Below are 22,688 nucleotides of genomic sequence, written 5' to 3'. Positions count from 1 at the left end.
CATTTTGCAGCAGTTTTATTTGGACGGTCATCATTTTGGTGCCAAAACATGTCCGTTTTATGCAAATGATGGTCTGAGATCTTCTAAGAAGCCAATGGTGTTCCGGTTTATTTAGTATAAACTAATGGACATAAATTGTAAGAATATTTTTCTCTTCGTTCTAGTTACACAGAGGGAACAGTGCATAGCGACTTGCTTGTGTATGAAGGAACGGCTAGACATCACTTTTGTAGAAGTGTCACCTTAATTTAATGCGTCTCATAAATGTTTCATAAGCCTTCCCTTCCGATGTCACTTCTGCGCGGACGTAATTACAAATTAAAAAGGGATAATTATTTTTCATTATGCAGTTGAATCAACACATTAGGTTTGCTATTCCAGTGTGTTTTTCTACACAAACATTATTTACAGGAGCCGTCCCCCCTGGGTTCTATATAAATCACCTTCAATGCTGTCACAATTAATCCAGCTCTCTGCACAGCCAGGAAATCAAAGAAATTCTCTACCACTGTGTTCTCATTGTAATTCGGAGGCGATGCTCACTGATATACCCCTGCTGACTACAGTCTCTTTAGAATCCTTCCTGATATACGCCTGATACCTAGAGCTCGGAGAAAAACTATGTGACATGTGTACAAGGATTATATTCTTATATCTGTGGAAATTAGTGGCAAATATGCATGAAAAAAGTAAATATATATATGTATTTGTTTTTAAGACTTAAAAGGAAAAAGCTGGAAGAACTGCAGAAGAAACAGAGAGAATCTCTTAGTATGAAATTACCTGAGGCTGAACGGAGAGTTCTAGCCCATAGTGGGCTGGGAAGCAGAAGAAAGAATAGACAGGTTACACAAGCACAGTTTTTCCTGATGTCATTTATATACATAACACTACACAATGCACAGTATCATATTCTGCACAAGAAATTAGCTAGGTTTTCCCTAGACGTATATAGATATTATGGTCTTGGTTAATAGCCTACGTAGTGCACCTGTCATTTAAAAGGACAGTGGCATCAATATGTAACATATATAGTTAACTTTATTTAACAACAAAAAAACTAAGTCTGTGTGTAATTTAAAGTTAAAACATTGGCCACTAGATGTCACTGTTTCTGCTCCTCTGCCTGTTGTCAATACCTATTTGTCTATGACAACAGAAGGGTTTGGACAGAATGCAGGAAGTGTGGGCAGGACATTCAAAGTGTTGTGCTCTCCTGTGCTGTCAATCACAGTGCAGTGAGCCCACCAACAGACTTCTTAAATATTTGTGAGCTTAATTATGCATTTACTTTTTCATAGACCACTGAAAATGTAAACTTTTTTGGGGGGGATTCTGACTTTCACGTTCTCATGTCTATCTTGATGTGCAATTTAACTGCAATCCTAAAATTTTTGAGAAAAGAATGCCATTTTTACAAAAATTGTGCAATTTTTCCAAAATTTGCAGCTGCAAAATGTTGTTCTTTTTTTGCAATTTTTCTAATTGTGTTAATTTTGGCTCCAAATTAAAAATACTTGTGGAGAAATCACAGCAAAAATGGTGTCCTTACTGCAACTTTTGTAATTCTGTTAAAATAACACAATTTTTGCTGTGATTTGGCCACAAACTTTTCAAAATTATTTTAACAAAATTACCAAAGTCACCGTAACATAACGCTATTAGGCTGGGTTCACACTATGTATATTTGAGGCTGTATTTGTGAGGCTGTATAGCAACCAAAACCAGGAGTGGATTGAAAACACAGAAAGGCTCTGTTCACATAATGTTGTAATTGAGTGGATGGCCATCATTTAATGGCAAATATTTGCTGTTATTTTAAAACAACGGCTGTGGTATTGAAATAATGGCCGTTATTTACTGTTATATGGCGGCCATCCACTCAAATTCAACATTGTGTGGACAGATCCTTTCTGTGTTTTCAATCCACTCCTGGTTTTGGTTGCTATGAGGACCTGACATGAGGACCAAATACAGCCTCAAATATACATAGTGTGAACCCAGCCTTATGCTGCAAATTTGTAGCAAAATGGCAAATTTATGGCAGATTTCACAATAGCGCTTAAAGATAGACATGACTGTGGAGAACATGAAAGTCATAATACAACAACAATAACAACAAAAATAATAACACTTTAAGAGGTCTTTGAAAGCTGCTCACCTAATCCTCTATAAGAAGTCTGCTGCTGGGCTCACTGCACTGTGATTGACAACACAGGAGAGCACAGAGCTCTGAATGTCCTGCCCCTACACTTCCTGTATTATAGACAAATATGTATTGACAACAGGGAGAGGAGCATTAATAGTGACACCAAGTGGCCAAGGTTATAGCCTCTAATGAATTAAACATATGTTAGATATTGATGCCTCTTTCTAAATATGCACAATTTTTCATAGTGATGGTGCATTTTACAATTATTTCTTAGAGGAAGCTAAGAGCAATACACGTACACTTACTCATGCATATAAATCAGAAGCTAACTGCACAATTATGTACCAGATCTTCATCGTCATGTAGACAGATCAAGGTATATTCTGGCACTGCTGTGACTCCCCTAAGCTTTGTCTCTGATGCAATAAAAGCTTGAATGAGTTCTTTGTGCAACTGCTGTTGGATCTTAATATTCTGCTTCACCATAAGTCCTGGGGGTATCTGAGTACTGGAAGTCATTGTTAGGACTCAGGAAAGACCACAGCTAATGATTCCCACAGTCTTCCACCTCCGTGGAGAGGGTGGTTACAGCCGGAGGACCGCCTGGAAAACTGGAATACAGCCCTAGCCATATGCTGTATCACAGTTTTCCAGGCAGTCCTCCAGCTGTATCCACCCTCTCCACGGAGGTGGAAGACAGCGGGAATCATTGCCGAGAGTTCAGGTTCGGGCCATCTCTAGTGCCAAAGTCTATGGCATTAAGAGCAGCACTGTAATATTCTATGGCTAATACACTGTTACCCTATGGTGTTCCCCAAGTTTGGAATCTTTATCTGTTTGCATCATTATTCTTGTTGCTGTAAAGTGCTTATCTCTTCCGCAATTGATGTCCTGCTATGTGCCAGGACAAGGATACAACAAAAACTACCGTAAACCTTTTAACAACCTATACAAAAACATTTTTTTAAATTATGCAATTGAGTTTTAACGTATTGCTTGACACATATGTAGAGGACGTGGAGTGTGGGTGTGCACACAGGGGGATGCTACACCCCTGTGCCACATGTCAGCTGAGACCTGCAGAAAAATGTTTATTCATACATGTGATACAGATTTCCGAATGTATTCCTTACCTAGAAGCTATTTTTTTGAAGATGTCATAAGCGTTTTCCAGGTTGGGGTTCAGGTCTTTGAGGAAATTGTCAAACGTTTCCTCGTGTCGTTTATATATGTCATCGCCAATTGCTGCTAACTGCTTCCCCAAGTTGTCTAATTCGCTATTAAAAAAAAAAAAAAAAAAAAGGTAAAATTATTTTTTATACGTGAAACTTTTGTTACTCGAGAATGGTTACCCTGGTTACCCTGATAATTAAAGGGAACTTGTCAGCCCCCATGCTAGACCCCGACTGAACCCTGCTGGAGCCTGGCATACTTAACCCTCCCTGGAAGTCCCACTCCTGGACCCTGTCCCTGGTCAGTGAAATCATGGCCTGAAGCTTAGCACATGCATTATTTTCTATGGACATCAGACTCATCTCTACTGCTTTGCATAAACCGCGCACTCAGCTTCGGGCTGTAATTTCTCCGCCCAGGGACCGGGTCCAGGAGTGGGACTTCCAGGGAGGGTTACGTATGCCGGGCTCCACCAGGGTTTGGGCGGGCTCCGCCATGGCATCCTGGCTGACAGGTCCTCTTTAAGGGTCCTATTCTACAAGCCGACCAGGGCCTGATCAACAATGTAAATGAGTGCCGATCTGCTAGATCTGTGCCTATTCCACGGCCCAATAATCGTTTAGCGAGGGCTGCAGGGACATTGTTACCGATGTCCTTGCAGCCCTTGTAACCTAATTCTTTACCTATAACATTCAGTTTGAAGGCAAATTCCTTTTTTTTAATGTAATCATGTACTAATATTTTACATCAAGCACAAGGATTTTGTGATAGTAATTACTTATCCCGCACTCAGCTGGTACTCAGTTCCCTCTTTTTTTTTTTCTTTTTTTTTTAATGGGTGTTTTTAATATTGGATGATCATGCATGATTCTCGATGTATTTATTGTGGGTGGCGAACATTAGGGCTAGTTCACACAGAACAAAAGCAGCTGAATTTCTGCGCTGAAATTTCAGCCGTTAAAATAGGTGCAGAGCTAATTTCCATTGTGTTGAATGGAAATTCTGCTCTGCAGTTCACACGGTGGAATTTCCGCACTGAACTAATCCGCTTTCTGCCAGAAGAATGAACATGTTCATTCTTCCGCTAGCGGAAGCCTATACAAACCAATGGGGCTCTGATTTTCTGTTTCAGCGCGGAATACAAGCGGAAATTACGCGCTGAATCTGCACGGAAATGGGGAAAAAAGGGGGGAGGAGGATTCTAGTATATATTCTGGTATAGTCTAGTTTACTCGCCAAATACTCGCTGAATTTCAGCGCTGAATTCATGCAGATTCCTCGAGTATTCCGCGCTGAATTTGTCAAGAGCTGATTACAAGCTGAACAATTTCCTAGCGGAATACGCAGGGATTCTGCTTATATTCTGCTCGGAATTCAGCGTCAGTTGATTTCAGGCGGAAATATTTCCTCGCGTAATCCGCCCCTTTTGCTCTGTGTGAACGTAGCCTTATAGGTGTTGTTCAAGCACTACACTACACTGCAGATATTGTGCTACACTGCAGAAAATAAATAAATAATTTAAAAAAAAAGGAAAAAAAAATACTTGTGCAACACTTAAAAATGTTTGTGCAAAACTGAGTACAGTTGGAAAATGAGGCATTTCTTTTTCTTTAGGCCTCAAAACTGGCATGCAAGCCTTGATAAAACCCCCTATGGGTTCCATTTATCCAAAAAACATTTTTGGGTGGATACAGAGAACTTCTTGAGATGGGAATAGCCCTTTATTTTCAATACTGAATGATTGCTGTTAGATCTTTCCAGATAAGTACCTGTCTCTTTGTCTTGCATCTTCTAGTTCATCTCTAAGTGGTCTAGAATCCTCATTTTCACTTCTCATCATAGTCATGTGAAATGTGTAACTGAGGAAAACAGCCTCCGCCTCCTGCTCTGTAGAACAAAAAGGTTATTAAAAAAAAAAACATAAAAGCCTTGAGACCAGGATCTAACATCAGTGATGTGTCTGCAAATAATGTAAAATCATAATGGGATGTCAACTCACTCCAGTATATAATTGATAGTAAAATTAGAATATAAACAAATAATACAAAAAAGCTTCAAGCTGGCCTAAAAAATAATAGGTGACCAGACATTTAAAGGGGTTATCCAGTGCTACAAAAACATGGCCACTTTCCCCCTACTGTTGTCTCCAGATTGGGTGGGGTTTTGAAACTCTGTTCCATTGAAGTAAATGGAGCGGGGGAATTGTCCTAGACCAAACTATACACCAGACGATTAACTCTATATCCAGGGGTGTAAAATAGGCTCGGCCATAATGTTATCACTTCACTGGTTTTCTCACCTCTGGCCCAGGCCACAATATACCCCAGGGAATATATTTTCTATACCCAGGGGTGTAAAATAGGCTAGAACAGACTTTATCCCTCAAAACCACAAAAAAAATAATATATAAATAATAATAATAATAATAAAAAAAATATATATATATATATATTATATTTCACTGGTTTTCTCACACTGTCTCTAATTTGTTGGAAAGTGCACTGTCTCCTATCTCTGCGGGGTTTCCAGTTCACCTGATCAGTGTATGACATGTGGCACCACACTGGCAGATGTAATTTTGTTGGGATGTAATTAATGTTGTGATGTGTCACTCACCTTCTTTTTCATCTACAGCTGCATCAGTAGTGTCTTCTCCTCCGGTTGCCATGACTGATAGAGGAAACCAGGGAAGGGAAGGGTTCAATATACAGTAAGGATCCTGCAACATTCAACACATGAAAAATTCATTTTGAATTTAACTATAACCCCCAGCACACACAAATCTAACGTTAGTCTAGACCAGGGATGTCAAACTCAGGCCCTCCAGCTGTTGCAAAACTACAAGTCCCATCATGCCTGGACAGCCAAAGCCTTAGCTTTGGCTTTCCAGGCATGATGGGAATTGTAGTTGTACAACAGCTGGAGGGCCAGGAGTTTGACACGTTTGGTCTAGACAGTCGAAAAATGCAGCCTGAGCCACTATAATAATCTGTCCCATTCTCTGACTGATTGTCTAGTCTTATGCTGGGTTTACACGGAACGACTATCGTTCGAATTTGCACGATAACGATCGAATTCGAATGATAATCGTACGTGTAAACGCAGCGAACGATCGGACGAGCGAGAAATCGTTCATTTTGATCTTTTATCTTCTTAAATCGTCGTTCGACGATCGTTTCGTGTAAACAGTCGTCGCGCAAAAGTCCGGCCTCCCGCAGCCCGGCCCCCCACTCGCAGCTGGCCCCCCGCTCATCCGCAGCCCCCTGCGCCGGGTCGATCACCACCCCCGCCTCCCCGATCGCCACCGCTCTGATCGTCGACGATCGCCGGGCAGCGCTGATTGGCTGAAGAGGAGCACTGATTGGCTGAAGAGGAGCCATTTGAAATTCCCGCCTCATCTCTTTAGCCAATCAATGCGCTGAAGAGGGGAGCCGGGGATTTCGAAGACCTGCTAGGCGGAGCAGGTAACGTATGCTCGTGGCCGGAGCGGTGGGGGCGATCGGAGCGGTGGCGGGGGGGGGGGCAATCGGAGCAGCGAGGGTGGCGATCGGAGCGGCAGCGGGGGGGGGGGGACAATCGGAGTGGCGGAGGTGGCGATCGGGGCGGGGCGCAGGGGGCTATCGTTTCGCGTAAATCCAGCATAAGGTCCATTTACACAGAAAGATTATCTGACAGATTATCTGCCAATGATTTGAAGCCAAAACCAGAAACAGACTATAAACAAAGATCAGGTAATAAAGGAAAGCCTGAGATTTCTCCTCTTTTCAAATCCATTCCTGGCTTTGGCTTCAAATAATCTTTCAAATAATCTGTGTAAATCTGCTGTTTGCAGTGTTTAAAGGGGTACTCTAGTGAAAATGTTTTTCTTTTAAACCAGCTGGTTTCAGAAAGTTATATAAAGTTGGCAATTTACTTCTATTTAAAAATCTCCAGTCTTCCAGTACTTATCAGCTGCTGTATGTCCTGCAGGAAGTGGTGTAATCTTTCCAGCCTGACACAGTGCTCTCTGCTGCCACCTCTGTCCATGTCAGGAACTGTCCAGAGCAGGAGAGGTTTTCTATGGGGATTTGCTCCTGCTCTGGACAGTTCCTGGCATAGACAGAGGTGGCAGCAGAAAGTACTGTATCAGACTGAAATGAATACACCACTTCCTGCAGGACATACAGCAGCTAATAAGTACTGGAAGACTGGAGATCTTTAAACAGAAGTAACTTGCAGATCTATATAACTTTGTGACACCAGCTGATTTAAAATAAACAAAATCCCAGAGTACACCTGTAATGGTGTCATATGTACAATTAAAGTAATAAATGATACAAGGCCAAGCTTTCTTTTAGCAGTGATTAAAGCGACTCTGCACCCACAATCTGACCCCCCAAACCACTTGTACCTTCGGATACCTGCTTTTAATCCAAGATCTGTCCTGGGGTCCATTCGGCAGGTGATGCATTTATTTTCCTAAAAAAAAACAACTTTTAAACATGCAGCCCCGTGCCAAACTGGCGTGGCTTAGAATATCTCTGCCCTAACTTTGCACCACCCCTTGGTCCCTCCTCCCCACCCTCTTCATCATTAGGAATGCCACTGGAACATTTTCTCCATGCTGAACATTGCACAGGTGCCTTAACGATCCAGCCCATGTGCCGTGCTAACACAGGTGATGAATAGGAGACAATCTGCCTGGAGCATTCCTAATGATGAAGAGGGACAGAGAGGGTGTGCCAGCCTAATGCATACACAATCTAGGCCACGGCCGTTGGTCACGGGGCTGCAAGTTTAAAAGTTGTTTTTAGGACAATTACTGCATCACCTGCCAAACGGACCCAGGACAGATCTTGGATTAAAAGCAGCTATCTGAAGGTACAAGTGGTTTGGGGGGGACAGATTGTGGGTACAAAGTCACTTTAAGTATTTGCAGGAATTAGATTATCACCAAAGAGTAATAGTAGTAATAATTTTCTTATAGGTCCAATGACCTAATGACAGAGCCATGATGTCTAGAAATAGAAATATACGCTCCGCAGACACAAGCCTACCAACAGGCAGAGACACGCTCAAGATAAGGACAATTACTGCCCAGACTCTAAAGCAGATAAACCTGTTCTATATGGCTGCCACATGATACATTGACTTTATAAATCCAAATTTTATCTTTGAAGCCAAAACACTGTATATGATGCTGCAGAGTGAAGATGCAGAACCAGACAGAGACCCTTATATATGGACAGTGACTGAGGATTGGTAACGTGCCAGGCGGCCAGACCCTCTTCCAGTAGTAGCAATACTTTAATATCTAATAAATTTATATATTATATTATATACACACACACCGACAGTGGTGCCTTGGATTACGAGCATAATTAGTTCCAGGACGGCGCTTGTAATCCAAATCACTCTTAAACCAAAGCACATTTTCCCATAACAAATCATAGAAATGCAGACAATTGGTTCCACGCCCCAAAAATAATGATTTATTATTCTGAACAACATGTAAAACAGATGAAAAAAACATTCAGAAACAGCAGAATATGTGATATTATAAGTTACTGTACAGTAATGGAGAGGATGGGAAACACAAGGGCGGACAGAGACTGCAGGGAGCATGAAGGTATGAGCAGGGTATAGGGTGAGCATAGTATAGCAGCACTCTCTGTCTGGGGAGAGAGGGGTTACAGCTATGAAGAGATTAACAGTCCTGTCCCCTGATGTAAGCCCCAGCCTGAAGTGGATCTGCTATGATTTGGAAGGTGAGGGAGACTTCCTGGGTCAGAGTACAGTGCTGTAGACCCCGCTATACAGACCATACCCCTCCTCCACTCCCACCCAGTACAGGGAGCTCTTACACCAAAGCAATGCTCTTAAACCAAGTCACAATTTTGAAAAACTGTGAGCTCTTAAACCAAGGTTCCACTGTATATATATTATTATAACTTCCTTTACAAGCAGGAGTAATCCCATCCAGGAGGAAGGCAGAAAATACAATTCTTGTGCCTTTTTGCTGCACTTTCTATTAGCTGAATTAAAGCCCTGTATGCTGCAGTCTGATCTGTATACTGCACTGTATGCTGCAGTCTGATCTGTATACTGCACTGTATGCTGCAGTCTGATCTGTATACTGCACTGTATGCTGCAGTCTGATCTGTATACTGCACTGTATACTGCAGTCTGATCTGTATACTGCACTGTATACTGCAGTCTGATCTGTATACTGCACTGTATACTGCAGTCTGATCTGTATACTGCACTGTATACTGCAGTCTGATCTGTATACTGCACTGTATACTGCAGTCTGATCTGTATACTGCACTGTATACTGCAGTCTGATCTGTATACTGCACTGTATACTGCAGTCTGATCTGTATACTGCACTGTATACTGCAGTCTGATCTGTATACTGCAGTCTGATCTGTATACTGCAGTCTGATCTGTATACTGCAGTCTGATCTGTATACTGCAGTCTGATCTGTATACTGCAGTCTGATCTGTATACTGCACTGTATACTGCAGTCTGATCTGTTTACTGCACTGTATACTGTAGTCTAACCTGTATACTGAACTAAGAGATGAGGTGGGCACCACCAAAATGAATTACAAAAATTGATGAATGAAGTGGGTGCAGCTGACAACCCTACAAACAAATCTAACAAATCACAAAAGGGGGGGGGGGGGCAGAGAAAAATAGGGTCAAGCGCACACCAAATGTATGAATGCAAAAAAATAGCTTTAATAAACACTAGCTAAACAACAAATTAAAACCATCTAAAAAAAATCAAGAAAAAAAAGGACAGCAGGGCCTATAGTGCAGGTTAGACTGCACTGCTACAAAAAAACAGGCCAAATAAGCCCACAGAAATGGCACTGAGGAAGAGGATAAAAGAAAACAACAATGAAATATAATAAATAATAATATAAAAATATAAATCATACAAACAAAAAATACTGAGTCCCTATGTAGCAGAAAAAATTTCAACCGGCTCCCCTCTTCAGCCAATCAGTGCTGCCTTGCATTGATTGGCTGAAGAGGGGAGCTGGGAATTTCAAACGGCTCCTCTTCAGCCAATCAGTGCTGAAGAGGAGCACTGATTGGCTGAAGAGGAGCCGATTAAAATTCCCAGCTCCCCTCTTCAGCCAATCAATGCACTGAAGAGGGGAGCCGAAGACCTGCTACGTGGAGCAGGTAACGTATGCTCGCGGACGGGGCGGCAGGGGGGTTGGCGGCGATCGGAGCGGCGGGGGGGGTTGGGGATCAGAGCGGCGGTGGCGATCGGGGCGGCGCAGGGGGCTGCGGTTGACCGTGGGGCCTGGCTGCGAGCGGCGGGGCGGGCGCGCAATCGCAAAACAATTTTTCCATACGATATATCGTACCGTCTAAACGCTGATCGTTATGAAAAAAAAATCGTTACTCCGACATCGTTAATCGTACAATCGGGCCAATTATCGTTTCGTGTAAACGCACCATTAGGGTCCTTACACAGAAAGATTATCTGACAGATTATCTGCCAAAGATTTGAAGCCAAAGCCAGGAATGGATTTCAAAAGAGAAGAAATCTCAGGCTTTCCTTTATGACCAGTTCTCTGTTTATAGTCTGTTTCTGGCTTTGGCTTTAAAAATCTGTCAGATAAATCTCTCTGTGTAAACGTACCATCACATGGATTCATTAACTCAGTACTCAGTGCTAGATGCAGGCTGAAGCAATCGCCAAGTCAGGCAGCACCTGGGGGCCTAGAGAAGTCCTTGGATCAGCTCCCAGTGATCTCGAGGCGGGGAGTTGATTGCGACCACCAATGAGGTATGTTAGGGCCATTTAACCCCTTAAGGACAGAGCCAATTTCGATTTTTGCGTTCTCGTTTTTTCCTCCTTGTGCTTAAAAGGCCATAGCACTTGCATTTTTCCACTTAGAAACCCACATGAGCCCTTATTTTTTGCGTCACTAATTGTACTTTGCAATGACAGGCTGAATTTTTGCATAAAGTACACTGCCAATCCAGAAAAAAAATAAATGTGTGGTGAAATTGAAAAAAAACGCATTTTGTTTATTTGGGGGAAATGTGTTTTGACGCCATTCGCCCTGGGGTAAAACTGACTTGTTATATATGTTCCTCAAGTCCTTACGATTAAAACGATATGTAACATGTATAACTTATATTGTATCTGATGGCCTGTAAAAAATTCAAACCATTGTCAACAAATATACGTCACTTAAAACCGCTCCGTTCCCAGGCTTATAGCGCTTTTATCCTTTGGTCTATGGGGCTGTGTGAGGTGTCATTTTTTGCGCCATGATGTGATCTTTCTATCGGTACCTTGATTGCGCATATACGACTTTTTGATCGCTTTTTATTACAATTTTTCTGGATTTGATGCGACCAAAAATGCGCAATTTTGCACTTTGGGATTTTTTTGTGCTGACGCCGTTTACCGTACGAGATCAGGAACGTGATTAATTAATAGTTCGGGCGATTACGCACGCGGCGATAGCAAACATGTTTGTTTATTTATTTACTTTTATTTATAACCTGGGAAAAGGGGGGTGATTCAGACTTTATTAGGGGGCTTTTTACCAATAATACTTTTTTTTTTACTTTTACACTTATACTAGAAGCCCCCCTGGGGGACTTTTAGTAAAAGTGCTTTGATCTCTCATTGAGATCTCTGCAGCAGATCCATGAGATAGGCACTCGTTTACTTCCGGCTGCTGCAGCCGGAAGTAAACGAGTGCCGAGCCGGGGACGGCGCCATCTTGGAGCGGGATAACATCATTGAGGAGCGATCTCCCCACTAGACACCAGGGATGACGCTGCGTCCGGTAATCGGATGCAGCTGTCATGTTTGACAGCTGCATCCGATTACTATATTAGCGGGCACGGCGATCGGACCGTGCCCGCTAATACCTGCGGTCCCGGGCTACAAGCGGCACCCGGGACCGCCGCGGTTCAGAGCGGGGTCGCCGCGCGGCCCCGCTCTGAACGTCCTTAACGGCATCAGGGCGTAAATATACGCCTTATGTCGTTAAGGGGTTAAAGCGAATTTGTACCCACAATCTGACTCCCCCAAACCACTTGTACCTTCAGATAGCTGCTTTTAATCCAAGATCTGTCCCGGGGTCCGTTCGGCAGGTGATGCAGTTATTGTCCTAAAAAACAACTTTTAAACTTGCAGCCCCGTGCCCAACAGCCGGGGCTTAGAATATCTGTGTCCTAACTTTGCACCACCTCTCCGTCCCCCCTTCATCATTAGGAATGCCACTGGAACATTTTCTCGTGTCTGATTATTGCACAGGTGCCTAATGATAAAGAGGGTGGGGTGGAGGGGCAAAGAGGTTGTGCCAGCCTAATGCATAGACACTCTAGGCCACAGCCGTTTGACACAGGGCTGCAAGTTTAAAAGTTGTTTTTTAGGACAATAACTGTATCACCTGCCGAACGGACCCCAGGACAGATCTTGGAGTAAAAGCAGCTATCCAAAGGTACAAGTGGTTGGGGGGGGGGGGGGGGGGGGAAGTCAGATTTTGGGTACAGAGTCACTTTAAATATGGGGTGACTTGACGTGGTGAGAAATTGAGTAACACATTTTTGGGTGCCTAAACTCCTGTAATTCTTGTGGAAATTAGTAATTTTGAGCTAACTATAGATATTAGAGAAAAAAAGAATGTACGATTTTATGGTCCTATGCTAATAACTTTCCTCAAACACCTGTGGGGTATTACTTCCACTCTGCTAATACCATAGAGGGCACTGGAAGTGCCCTTGGCACCCTAAAACCATTGCAGCAAAATCTGCACTAAGGGTACAAACACACTGGGCGGATCCACTGCAGATCCCTGCCCTGTGCACTCTATGGGCAGACAAACCCAGACATCCTGATGCGAGTTTGTCCGCAGCCCGCCCAGTTAACTCCCCGCCGCCGGAGCGTATATATCACCTACTCCAGCTTGCTTCGGGACTCCCGGTGTCTTCACGTCCCGCTCAGCCGATCAGTGCACTGCGGCAGGGCAGCGCACTGATTGGCCGAGAGGGACGTGCCGGGAACCCCCGAAGCAAGCCGCAGCGTGGAGAAGGTGATGTCTGCCCACAGAGTATACAGGGCGCAGATCTGCAGTGGATCTCGCAGCGAGATCCACCCAGTGTGTTAGTACCCTAAAAATGGTTCTTCTTTCCTTCTGAGCCCTGCTGAGTGCCAAAAGAGCAGTTTATGGTCACTAGTAGAGATGAGCAAACCTGGAGCATGCTCGAGTCGATCCGAACCCGAACTTTCGGCATTTGATTAGCGGTGGCTGCTGAAGTTGAATAAAGCACTAAGGCTATGTGGAAAACATGGATATAGTCATTGGCTGTATCCATGTTTTCCAGACAACCTTAGAGCTTTATCCAACTTCAGCAGCCACCGCTAATCAAATGCCGATCGTACGGGTTCGGAACGACTCAAACCCGAACCCGGTTCGCTCATCTTTAGTCACTAGATATGGGCGAACCGGGTTCGAGTTCATCCAAACCCGAGCGTTCAGCATTTGATTAGCGGTGGCTGCTGAACTTGGATAAAGCTCTAAGGTTGTCTGGAAAACATGGATACAGCCAATGACTATATCCATGTTTTCCACATAGCCTTAGGGCTTTATCCAAGTTCAGCAGCCACCGCTAATCCAATGCCGAAAGTTCCGGCTCGGATGGACTCGAGCATGCTCCAGGTTCGCTCATCTCTAATGGTCACACATGGGGTATTGCTGTTTTCAGCAGAAACTGGGTAACAGATTTTGGAGTATTTATACCCTTGTATTCCTTGTTAAAACAAGAAACTTTGGGCCCCAAATTTAATTTTATTAAAATATATATATGCTTTATTTTTTAGAGCATCATGCTAAAACTTTCCTCAAACACTAGATGAATTTTTTAAGTGGTGTATTTTCTAAAGTGGGGCAAGTTATGGGGGGTTTCCATTGTATTAGAGGGCACATGGCCCCATAAATGGTTCCAACTAAATCTGAATATGCAAAATATCCTTCCCTTCTGAGCCCTGCCATATGCCCAAACAGTTTCTCTTGGGGTACTGCTGTACTCCAAATTGAGCAACACATTTTTTAATTCGTATTCCCTTTTTTTTGTGGAAATTAGAAAAATTTAAAAGTGAAAAATTAATTTAACTAGAAAAAAAAATCCATTTTCATGGCCTAATGCTAAAAATTTACTATGTAAAATTTACTATATACTTACTTCACCCCTAGATTAATTCTTTGAGGAGTGTAGTTTCCAAAATGGCGTCAGTTCTAGGGGGATTTCCACTGTACAGGTACCACAGAGGGCAAATACGAATGGTGTCCAAAAATGATTCCAACCATATCTGTTCTATACATGAGAGATGGCGCTCCTTCCCATCCCAGCCCTACAGTGAGCCCAGACAGCAGCTTATCACCACATATGGGCTACTGCTAAACTCTGAAGAAAACACATTTTTGGTGATTATAAACCGAAACAGAATATTGGAAAAAATATATTTTTACTACATTTCCGACTAACACATTCTGTGAAACATCTGTTAAGATCAGAAGCTCACTACCTCCCTATAAAAAATTCCTTAAAGGGTGTAATTTCCAAAATGGGGTCTCTTGGAGGTGGGGGGTGGATTTGTTATGGTAATTTTGCAAACCCAACATGGTACATGAAAAACATCCTAATAAATGGAAGGCCCCAACATCCAGCACACCAAGGCTGATAATTTTTAAAAAGTACAGATTTAGAGTAATGAATATTCAGTTTTTTCTGTTAAAGGGGTTATCCAGCACTACAATAACATGGCCACTTTCTTCCAGAGACAGCCCCACTCTTGTCTCCAGCTTGGGCGGGGTTTTTCTGCTCAGTTCCATTGAAGTGAATGGAGCTTAATTGCAAACCGCACCTGAACTGTGTCGTGTTGTCTCTGTAAGAAAGTGGCCATGTTTTTGTAGCACTGGACAACCCCTTTAATACTTGCTGTGATTAATGGATTAAAAATTGAAACATTTATTTAAAAAAAGTTGAATTTTTTAAAGTGTTACCTTTTTTTTGCTTTTATTTCTGTGAACCACCTAAAGGGTTTAGAATATTTCTATGGGCTGTTGTGAATTGTTTAGGGGGTGCTCTTTTTAAAATAGTGTGCTTTATGGGGGTTCCTAAAATACAGACCTCTCAAATCCACTTCAGATATAAGCTGGGCCCTTAGAAAACCAATTTAAGGAACACATGTACACGGTTTGGGCACAGTCTGTATACCGCAGACCGGACCTCGGAACCTCTGGCACAGCCTTGCACAGGCCGTATATTATAGACGTGTAAAATGGGTCATGTTCTAGTTTTTGGGTCATTTTTCTTTCCTCTGAAATCAATGGGAAAACAGCTTTTAGATCACATTTTTTTTTTTTTTAAGTCTGTAATTTGCATTTATTTTTTTTTTCGGGGGGGGGGGGGCTCCTTAGCCAAAATACATCTTTAGGCATGTATTTTGCGATATAACTTCCCAATAATGCACTTTTCTAGAATGGAAACAGCAGAATGCAGTAAAAAAATGCTGCACCTTCCCCTTTCTCTTAGCCCTCAACATATTCATAGATCAGTGAACCACAGATTTCCCCACACTTTCCTCTTTCAGGGTATGTTCACACTGAGGAATAGGCGGAGAATTGAAGAGAAAAGTCTTCCGCCTGAAATTTCTTTTTCTTCAGCTCTGGCAGAATAAGCGTAGAATTTGAGCAGAATGTGGGCATGTCAATTCTTTGGGCAGAAAGTGGATTCGCTGCTGAACATCCCATGTGTAAATTACAGTTTGAACAACAGAGCAGAAATCCCATTGAACTCAATGGGGCATTGCTCTGTACATATTTTACTTGTGGAATTTCAAGCGGAATATGCGTAAAAGTAAAGGAGTACACACACATCGATCAATGAATTTGAAGCAACAATTTGGTTTTTATAACGAGCCTTTAGACGAATAAATCGTTAAAAATATTGTTAGAAAATTCGTAAGGAAAATCGTAATTTGCGATCGCTTAAGCCTATCTCACACATAGGGTGAATTTTTGAAAAACTGTTTACACGAAGCGATCGAGAGCAAACTGCTGACACTTTTAGATAGCTGTTAGGTCAAGGAGACACACGATACCTTTGATATATCCATCTGTGCCTTTGCAGTGGCAGATCATTGCAGGGTCAGGACCGACCTTTCCAGTGCCTGTATGTAGTGTCCCAGTATGGATGGTCCACTAAGCTACCTGGAACCTGACGAAGGGCGTGACGGAAACATGCATTGGGGTGTTTCTGAGGGTAAGAGAGTTGCACGGCATTACTTCATATGGTAACTGTTTTTCAGCCCTATTTCCTCTACATTGTGTGGCATCCATCTACCTTTATCCAGTTGTTCCCTGCAGACTCCTGCAATTGCCATTTACGGGACCCGTTCTTCTTGTTTGGTTATACATGCTCACACAAATGTATACCATGTCTTCCTTCCTATATTAGTACAAATTTCTAAGGATGGGGTTGATTATCTTCATTATGTTTATGTTATATGTACTTTATGAATTATTTTCTGATGATTTTGCAAATAAAAATTGATGAACATTTTTTCTGAAAATTAATTGTGTGGCTCAAAATTTTGTGTTTTTCTTTGTGGTTTTTCTTTTTTTTTTTATTCCACCTGGGTAAAGTGCCTCTGTCAGGGGATTAAGGTGGTGTTGTGTGTTTCCCCACCAGGTGAAAGTTTGTTGTCATGTGTTATGTTGTTGTCCAATCACAGGGGCAGATGTGTTTTCCTGTCTTTGGGTGGGTTCATACTGAGGAATTCTCGCTGTCTGTCCGCGTGCACGGCTGCGCACCTTTCCGCCAGCTCCATAGACACCATTCTAAGGGACGGCGTATTCCGCTATCCACCGAAAGAAGTGACATGTCACTTCTTTCGGCGGATAGCGGAATATGCCAGCTCATAGAATGGTGACTATGGAGCCGGCGGTAAAGGCGCGCAGCCGTGCACGCGGACAGACAGCGGAATTCCAAGGACATTATCCGCGAGAATTCCTCAGTATGAACCTACCCTTTTTTCACATATTACACTTCTCTGTCCTGTTTCCAGCATCCCTACCAATCCCCAGCACCTTAAGTACCCCTATAAAATATAGCTAGTTGCTGGTGGGAGGTGCTGCAGTCTCCACCCTGGCCCTTTCTTCTAAGGGTCCCATTCCACGGGACAATTATCGTTAAGTCGTTCGAATCTAAATGAAAATCGTTCGTTTGAATAGCAGTTAACGATTAACGACCGAACGAGAAATCGTTGATCGCTTAATAAGACCTGGACCTATTTTTATCGTTGCTCGTTTGCAAATCATTGACATTGAATAAGATGTCGTTCGGTTGTTCGCAGTAGTGACGAACGCAATAGCGACGACAAGACGACCGCAAGAACTATCATAAGTAACAATTATCGTTCCATGTAAATGGGCGAAATTTCAGGTCTTTCGCAATAGCGGTCGTTTGGATTATTTATCGTTAACGATTATGCAAACGATATTCGTCCCGTGGAATAGGGCCCTAAGTCACAGCTTCCTAGTCATGTCAGTGGGCTACTCTGAGGGGAACTCTAGGCAAACCCTGTCTGTGCTGGAAACGTCGCTTTTTCTACAAACCCTGCACCAAGGCTGCAGGAGGTCCTGTGCCGAAACCCTGCACCAAGGCTGCAGGAGGTCCTGTGCCGAAACCCTGCACCAAGGCTGCAGGAGGTCCTGTGCCGAAACCCTGCACCAAGGCTGCAGGAGGTCCTGTGCCGAAACCCTGCACCAAGGCTGCAGGAGGTCCTGTGCCGAAACCCTGCACCAAGGCTGCAGGAGGTCCTGTGCCGAAACCCTGCACCAAGGCTGCAGGAGGTCCTGTGCCGAAACCCTGCACCAAGGCTACAGGAGGTACTGTGCCAAAACCCTGCACCAAGGCTGCAGGAGGTGCTGTACCGAAACCCTGCACCAAGGCTGCAGGAGGTGCTGTACCGAAACCCTGCACCAAGGCTGCAGGAGGTACTGTGCCGAAACCCTGCACCAAGGCTACAGGAGGTACTGTGCCGAAACCCTGCACCAAGGCTACAGGAGGTACTGTGCCAAAACCCTGCACCAAGGCTGCAGGAGGTCCTGTGCCGAAACCCTGCACCAAGGCTGCAGGAGGTGCTGTGCCGAAACCCTGCACCAAGGCTGCAGGAGGTACTCGGTATGTCGGAACCATGAGTCTACTTAGAACCCCAGCTGAAGGGACTCGACGGGGCCCCACAACCCCAGGCCAGACACAAGCCCACTGCCGTCTGTAACTTATCACCTTCTGTCTCACCTGCACCTGTATGAGTTTTAAAGTTAAAAAGTAAAACTGTTCTACTGGTTAAGCACTTTCCTATTTTTTGTTGTCGCACCTGCACCTTGCACTTGGGCTATCCCAGTTTTCAGCCGCAGTGCCCATTTGTCCAGGGGTTGGGTTCCAACACCACTCCTGGCCACTATGACAAGTGCCCCTACACCCACCTAGCTACCACCACCACCTCACAGCTACCCTGAGCCACGGCATGTAGACTCTCTCTACCTCATCCAGACTGCTGAAGTGCATAATAATAATATAATATTGCATCATCAGCAAAGCAGCCGCAGGAGGAGGGAGGACAGACTGGTGAGGGAAGAGAAGCTGGTGGAAGGGAGGGCTGTTTAACCCCTCCCAGCACAGTGCAGAGCTTACTCAGAAGCCACAGCTGTTGAGACAATGCTTGGGTCGGTCCTGGAAGTTTCCCATAGATACTGGAGTTAATAGCGACCTTCTTTGCATCTTAACTGGAAGAGAAGGCTCTCCATCATCAACTCTGCAGTAGATTGCAGTACTCCGATGGTTGCCAGATAATGGCCCCTGGGTGTGCCCTGTAAGGAGGCCTGTGAGAAACTAACACGGTGCACTACACGGAGCACAGATATCATCATCCAGGAACTGCAGTTTTGCAACATCTGGAGGTGGAAGGTTCCCCAGTAGAGATGAGCGAACCGGGTTCAGGGTCGAGTCCATTCGAACTTGAACGTTCGGTATTCGGTAACTTGGATAAAGCTCTAAGGTTGTCTGGAAAACAGCCAATGACTATATCCATGTTTTCCACATAGCCTTAGGGCTTTATCCAACTTCAGCAGCCACCGGTAATCATATGCCGAACGTTCGGGTTGGGATGGACTTGAGCATGCTCCAGGTTCGCTCATCTCTATTCCCCAGCTCTGTAGCGTGTGCCATTTTATTACTGACATATCTATACCAAATTGCATGATATAAAACCTAAAGTGTATAGACTGCCAATACATGTACATGGGGCCTCATATCTTAACTTTAGGAAAGGAAACTCTGTGAAAATTAAGTGTGCTAAAAACATCTGTTACAAAAAGAAGAGAAAAAAAAAAGACAAATCGTCATTATTTGCAGATTTTCATGGGGCGGAACTTTCTGCGGATTTTACCCCTTTGCAAAATATGCTACTTGTGGATGTCCCAAAACTGCAGCAGCAATATACACAAGAAATCCACCATAACCAAGCTGCTGGCAGAAAGCACAATAGAAACAAGCAGAACATGATGCCAGTCCGGGGTCCGGTAAGATGATAAAGGACAGACCGCAGTTACAGCTGGGACGCAGTCTCGTCACCTACGAGTTATAATCCATATGTTATTAGTTTGTGAACTTTTAAGCTAACAACACAGTGGACAGCCACTCTGCTAAGCTGTAAAAAGGAAGTGGCGTGCGGCGAGCCTAGACAGCAGAATGGAATGTGAGCAGTATACAGAGAAGAAGAGAGCAAAGAGGGCGAGAGACATCCAAATCTACTATCCACCATCACCATTTATGTAGAGAAGTGGTAGGGAACCTTGGCTCTCCAGCCGTCGCAAAACTACAACTCCCATCATGCCTGGACAGCCAAAGCTAAAGCTTTGGCTGTCCAGGCATGATGGGAGTTGTAGTTTTGCAACGGCTGGAGAGCCAAGGTTCCCTACCCCTGATGTAGTGAAATGCTCCCGAAATCTGTAGCGTCACCTTGTAGCGTTAACCTTTTAAATGCTGCCAGTTTTATTCAATAACAGCTATTAGAATTTGCACGCATGTACGTCACACTACACAAAATAAAATAATAAAATCATTCAAGATATAATATGTATATTTTAGCGCCCCTTCAAGTATTCTTTAATGTAACTTGCGATAATAGAAATATTTTGGTTTCCTTATAGTAAATATTTATCTTATTAGAATATATAGCCATAGTATTACAAGAAAATATCTGAAATACTTCGCCAAGCAAGGCCTTGCGACTCCCTATCCTCCGCCATCCCCTGCCCTCCCACATATGCTTATCCTACCCACCTGCATCAACTTTCATTCTGAAGGACAATCATATTATATCTAGCAATGCTCAAGTTCCTACCATAGGCTATGGCTGCACACAGATGCCTCCTGATGTAGCAGAGCTGCATGAGCTGGAAGTCATCCACATGTGTCAGCGACAAAGACACACACGTATACTGTATATGCACACACACACACACACACACACACACTACTGATACATAGGACACAAAAAGCAACCGATCACTTTAAAAGTTTCATTTGGACCCGCCGCCTGCCATCTATGAAGCCCAGCTCACTCACCCTAAGGATCCTCCCTTCCTTCCTCTCTCAGTGCTGGCTGCTGCTGCTTGTTCATAGACAGGAGGCTGAGTCTTCTTCTTTAGCTCTGACTCCTTCCTGGAGGATGGGACAGGGCTGGGCCCAGAATTAACTATTTCACGTCAGTGCTGCAGCTGCAGAGAAGGGACGTCTTCCTGGAAATGAAACTTGTTCTCAGAAAATCCTCACTTTGCTCTAACACTATGAGCACAGAAAGCGAAACAATGACCTGACTGGAGGGATGAACTACTGCTGACATGTTAGTTCCTGGTTGGAGCTGAGGATGATGATGTACAACAGGGCCGGGGCAAGGAGTTTTGGTGCCCTAGGCAGATATGGCAAATAACAACCCCCCCTGCCCTGCATAAAAAAAACACATATATACACATAGGGGAGATTTATGAAAGGGTGTAAATATACACCTAGTGTAAACTGCCCACAGCAACCAATCACAGCTCAGCTTTTATTCTACCAGAGCTGAGCTGTGATTGTACTGCTACTAAATAAAAAAAACACTGTACAGAGTCCAGCATTATCCCCCCCCCCCCCCCACCACCACCACAGTGACAAGATAGTGATCAGGGTGCAGTGACTCACAGGTGACGTCTTCTCTCATCAGAGTCGTTCACTTTCTCTTTTTTTTCTCCATTTGGATCCAGCTCCAACTAGCCCCTTCTCTTCCTCCATGCTGTAAATAATTCCATTGTGCCCCCATGTAGTCATAATCCCCCCATCCAGTGTCCCCATGTAGTCATAATCCCCTTATCATGTGCCCCCATGTAGTCATAATCCCATCCAGTGTCCTCATGTAGTCATAATCCCCATCCTGTCTCCTCATGTAGTCATAATCCTCCCCATCCTGTGCCCAGTGGTTGTCATAATGCCCCATCCAGTGTCCTCATGTAGTCATAATCCCTCCTGTGGTTCCCCTCCTGTGTCCTCATAACTCCCCTGTAGTCCCCCTGCTGTGTCCTCATAATCCCCCTGTAGTAGCCCTGCTGTGTGTGTGCGTGCTATGGCTGCAGCAGGCTGTGTGTGCGTGCTATGGCTGCAGCAGGTTGTGTGTATGTGTGTGTGTGTGTATGCTATGGCTGCAGCAGGCTTTGTGTGTGTGTGTATGCTATGGCTGCAGCAGGATGTGTGTGTGTGTGTGTGTGTGTGTATGCATGCTATGGCTGCAGCAGGCTATGTGTGTGTACTATGGCTGCAGCAGGCTGTGTGTGTGTGTGTGTGTGTGTGTGTGTGTGCAATGGCTGCAGCAGGCTGTGTGTGTATGCTATGGCTGCAGCAGGCTGTGTTTGTGTGTGTGTGTGCGCTATGGCTGCAGCAGGCTGTGTGTGTGTGCTATGGCTGCAGCAGGCTGTGTGTGTGTGTGTGTGTGTACTATGGCTGCAGCAGGCTGTGTGTGTATGCTATGGCTGCAGCAGGGTGTGTGTGTGTGTGTGTGTGTGTGCACCCGCTATGACGTGCCCCCACACCCACAGTTACCCCTCTATATCACAAAAAATTATCCAGAGTTGCTAAACGGCACTGTGTGGCTCAATGGCTCAGGTAGGGTGCTCTGCCCCTTGGTCCCAGACCCAGGTGCCGGTGGTAACACGAAGAGTAGAGAAGAGGCAGCACTCCAGACTTAAGTGAACAAAAATTGTTTGGTTTATTCACCTAGTATGCAACGTTTCAATC

The 22,688-nt window shown here is 44.1% G+C and overlaps 1 protein-coding gene across 2 annotated transcripts in view; it reads right to left on the bottom strand.

The window, feature by feature from the left end:
• The window catches only part of BAK1 (BCL2 antagonist/killer 1), a 30,067-nt gene extending 8,959 nt beyond the window's left edge, over positions 1-21,108 (bottom strand). The window contains exons 1-4 of one of the 2 annotated variants that reach the window (XM_069971472.1): positions 20,988-21,108; positions 5,942-6,044; positions 5,095-5,212; positions 3,286-3,429 (exon numbers count right to left, since the gene is read on the bottom strand). In XM_069971472.1, the coding sequence (XP_069827573.1) occupies positions 3,286-3,429; positions 5,095-5,212; positions 5,942-5,993 (314 nt within the window). In that variant the 5' untranslated portion in view covers positions 5,994-6,044; positions 20,988-21,108. Of the gene's footprint in view, positions 1-3,285; positions 3,430-5,094; positions 5,213-5,941; positions 6,045-20,987 lie in introns of those variants that run through there. The other variant, XM_069971473.1, reaches the window with a different exon arrangement.
• Between the last annotated feature and the right edge of the window lie 1,580 nt (positions 21,109-22,688).

This window comes from Dendropsophus ebraccatus, chromosome 5 (genome assembly GCF_027789765.1).
Source record: "Dendropsophus ebraccatus isolate aDenEbr1 chromosome 5, aDenEbr1.pat, whole genome shotgun sequence".
Classification (NCBI taxonomy): domain Eukaryota; kingdom Metazoa; phylum Chordata; class Amphibia; order Anura; family Hylidae; genus Dendropsophus; species Dendropsophus ebraccatus.
Note: the sequence above shows the minus strand (reverse complement) of the source record. Positions and strands in the feature narration are given on the sequence as shown.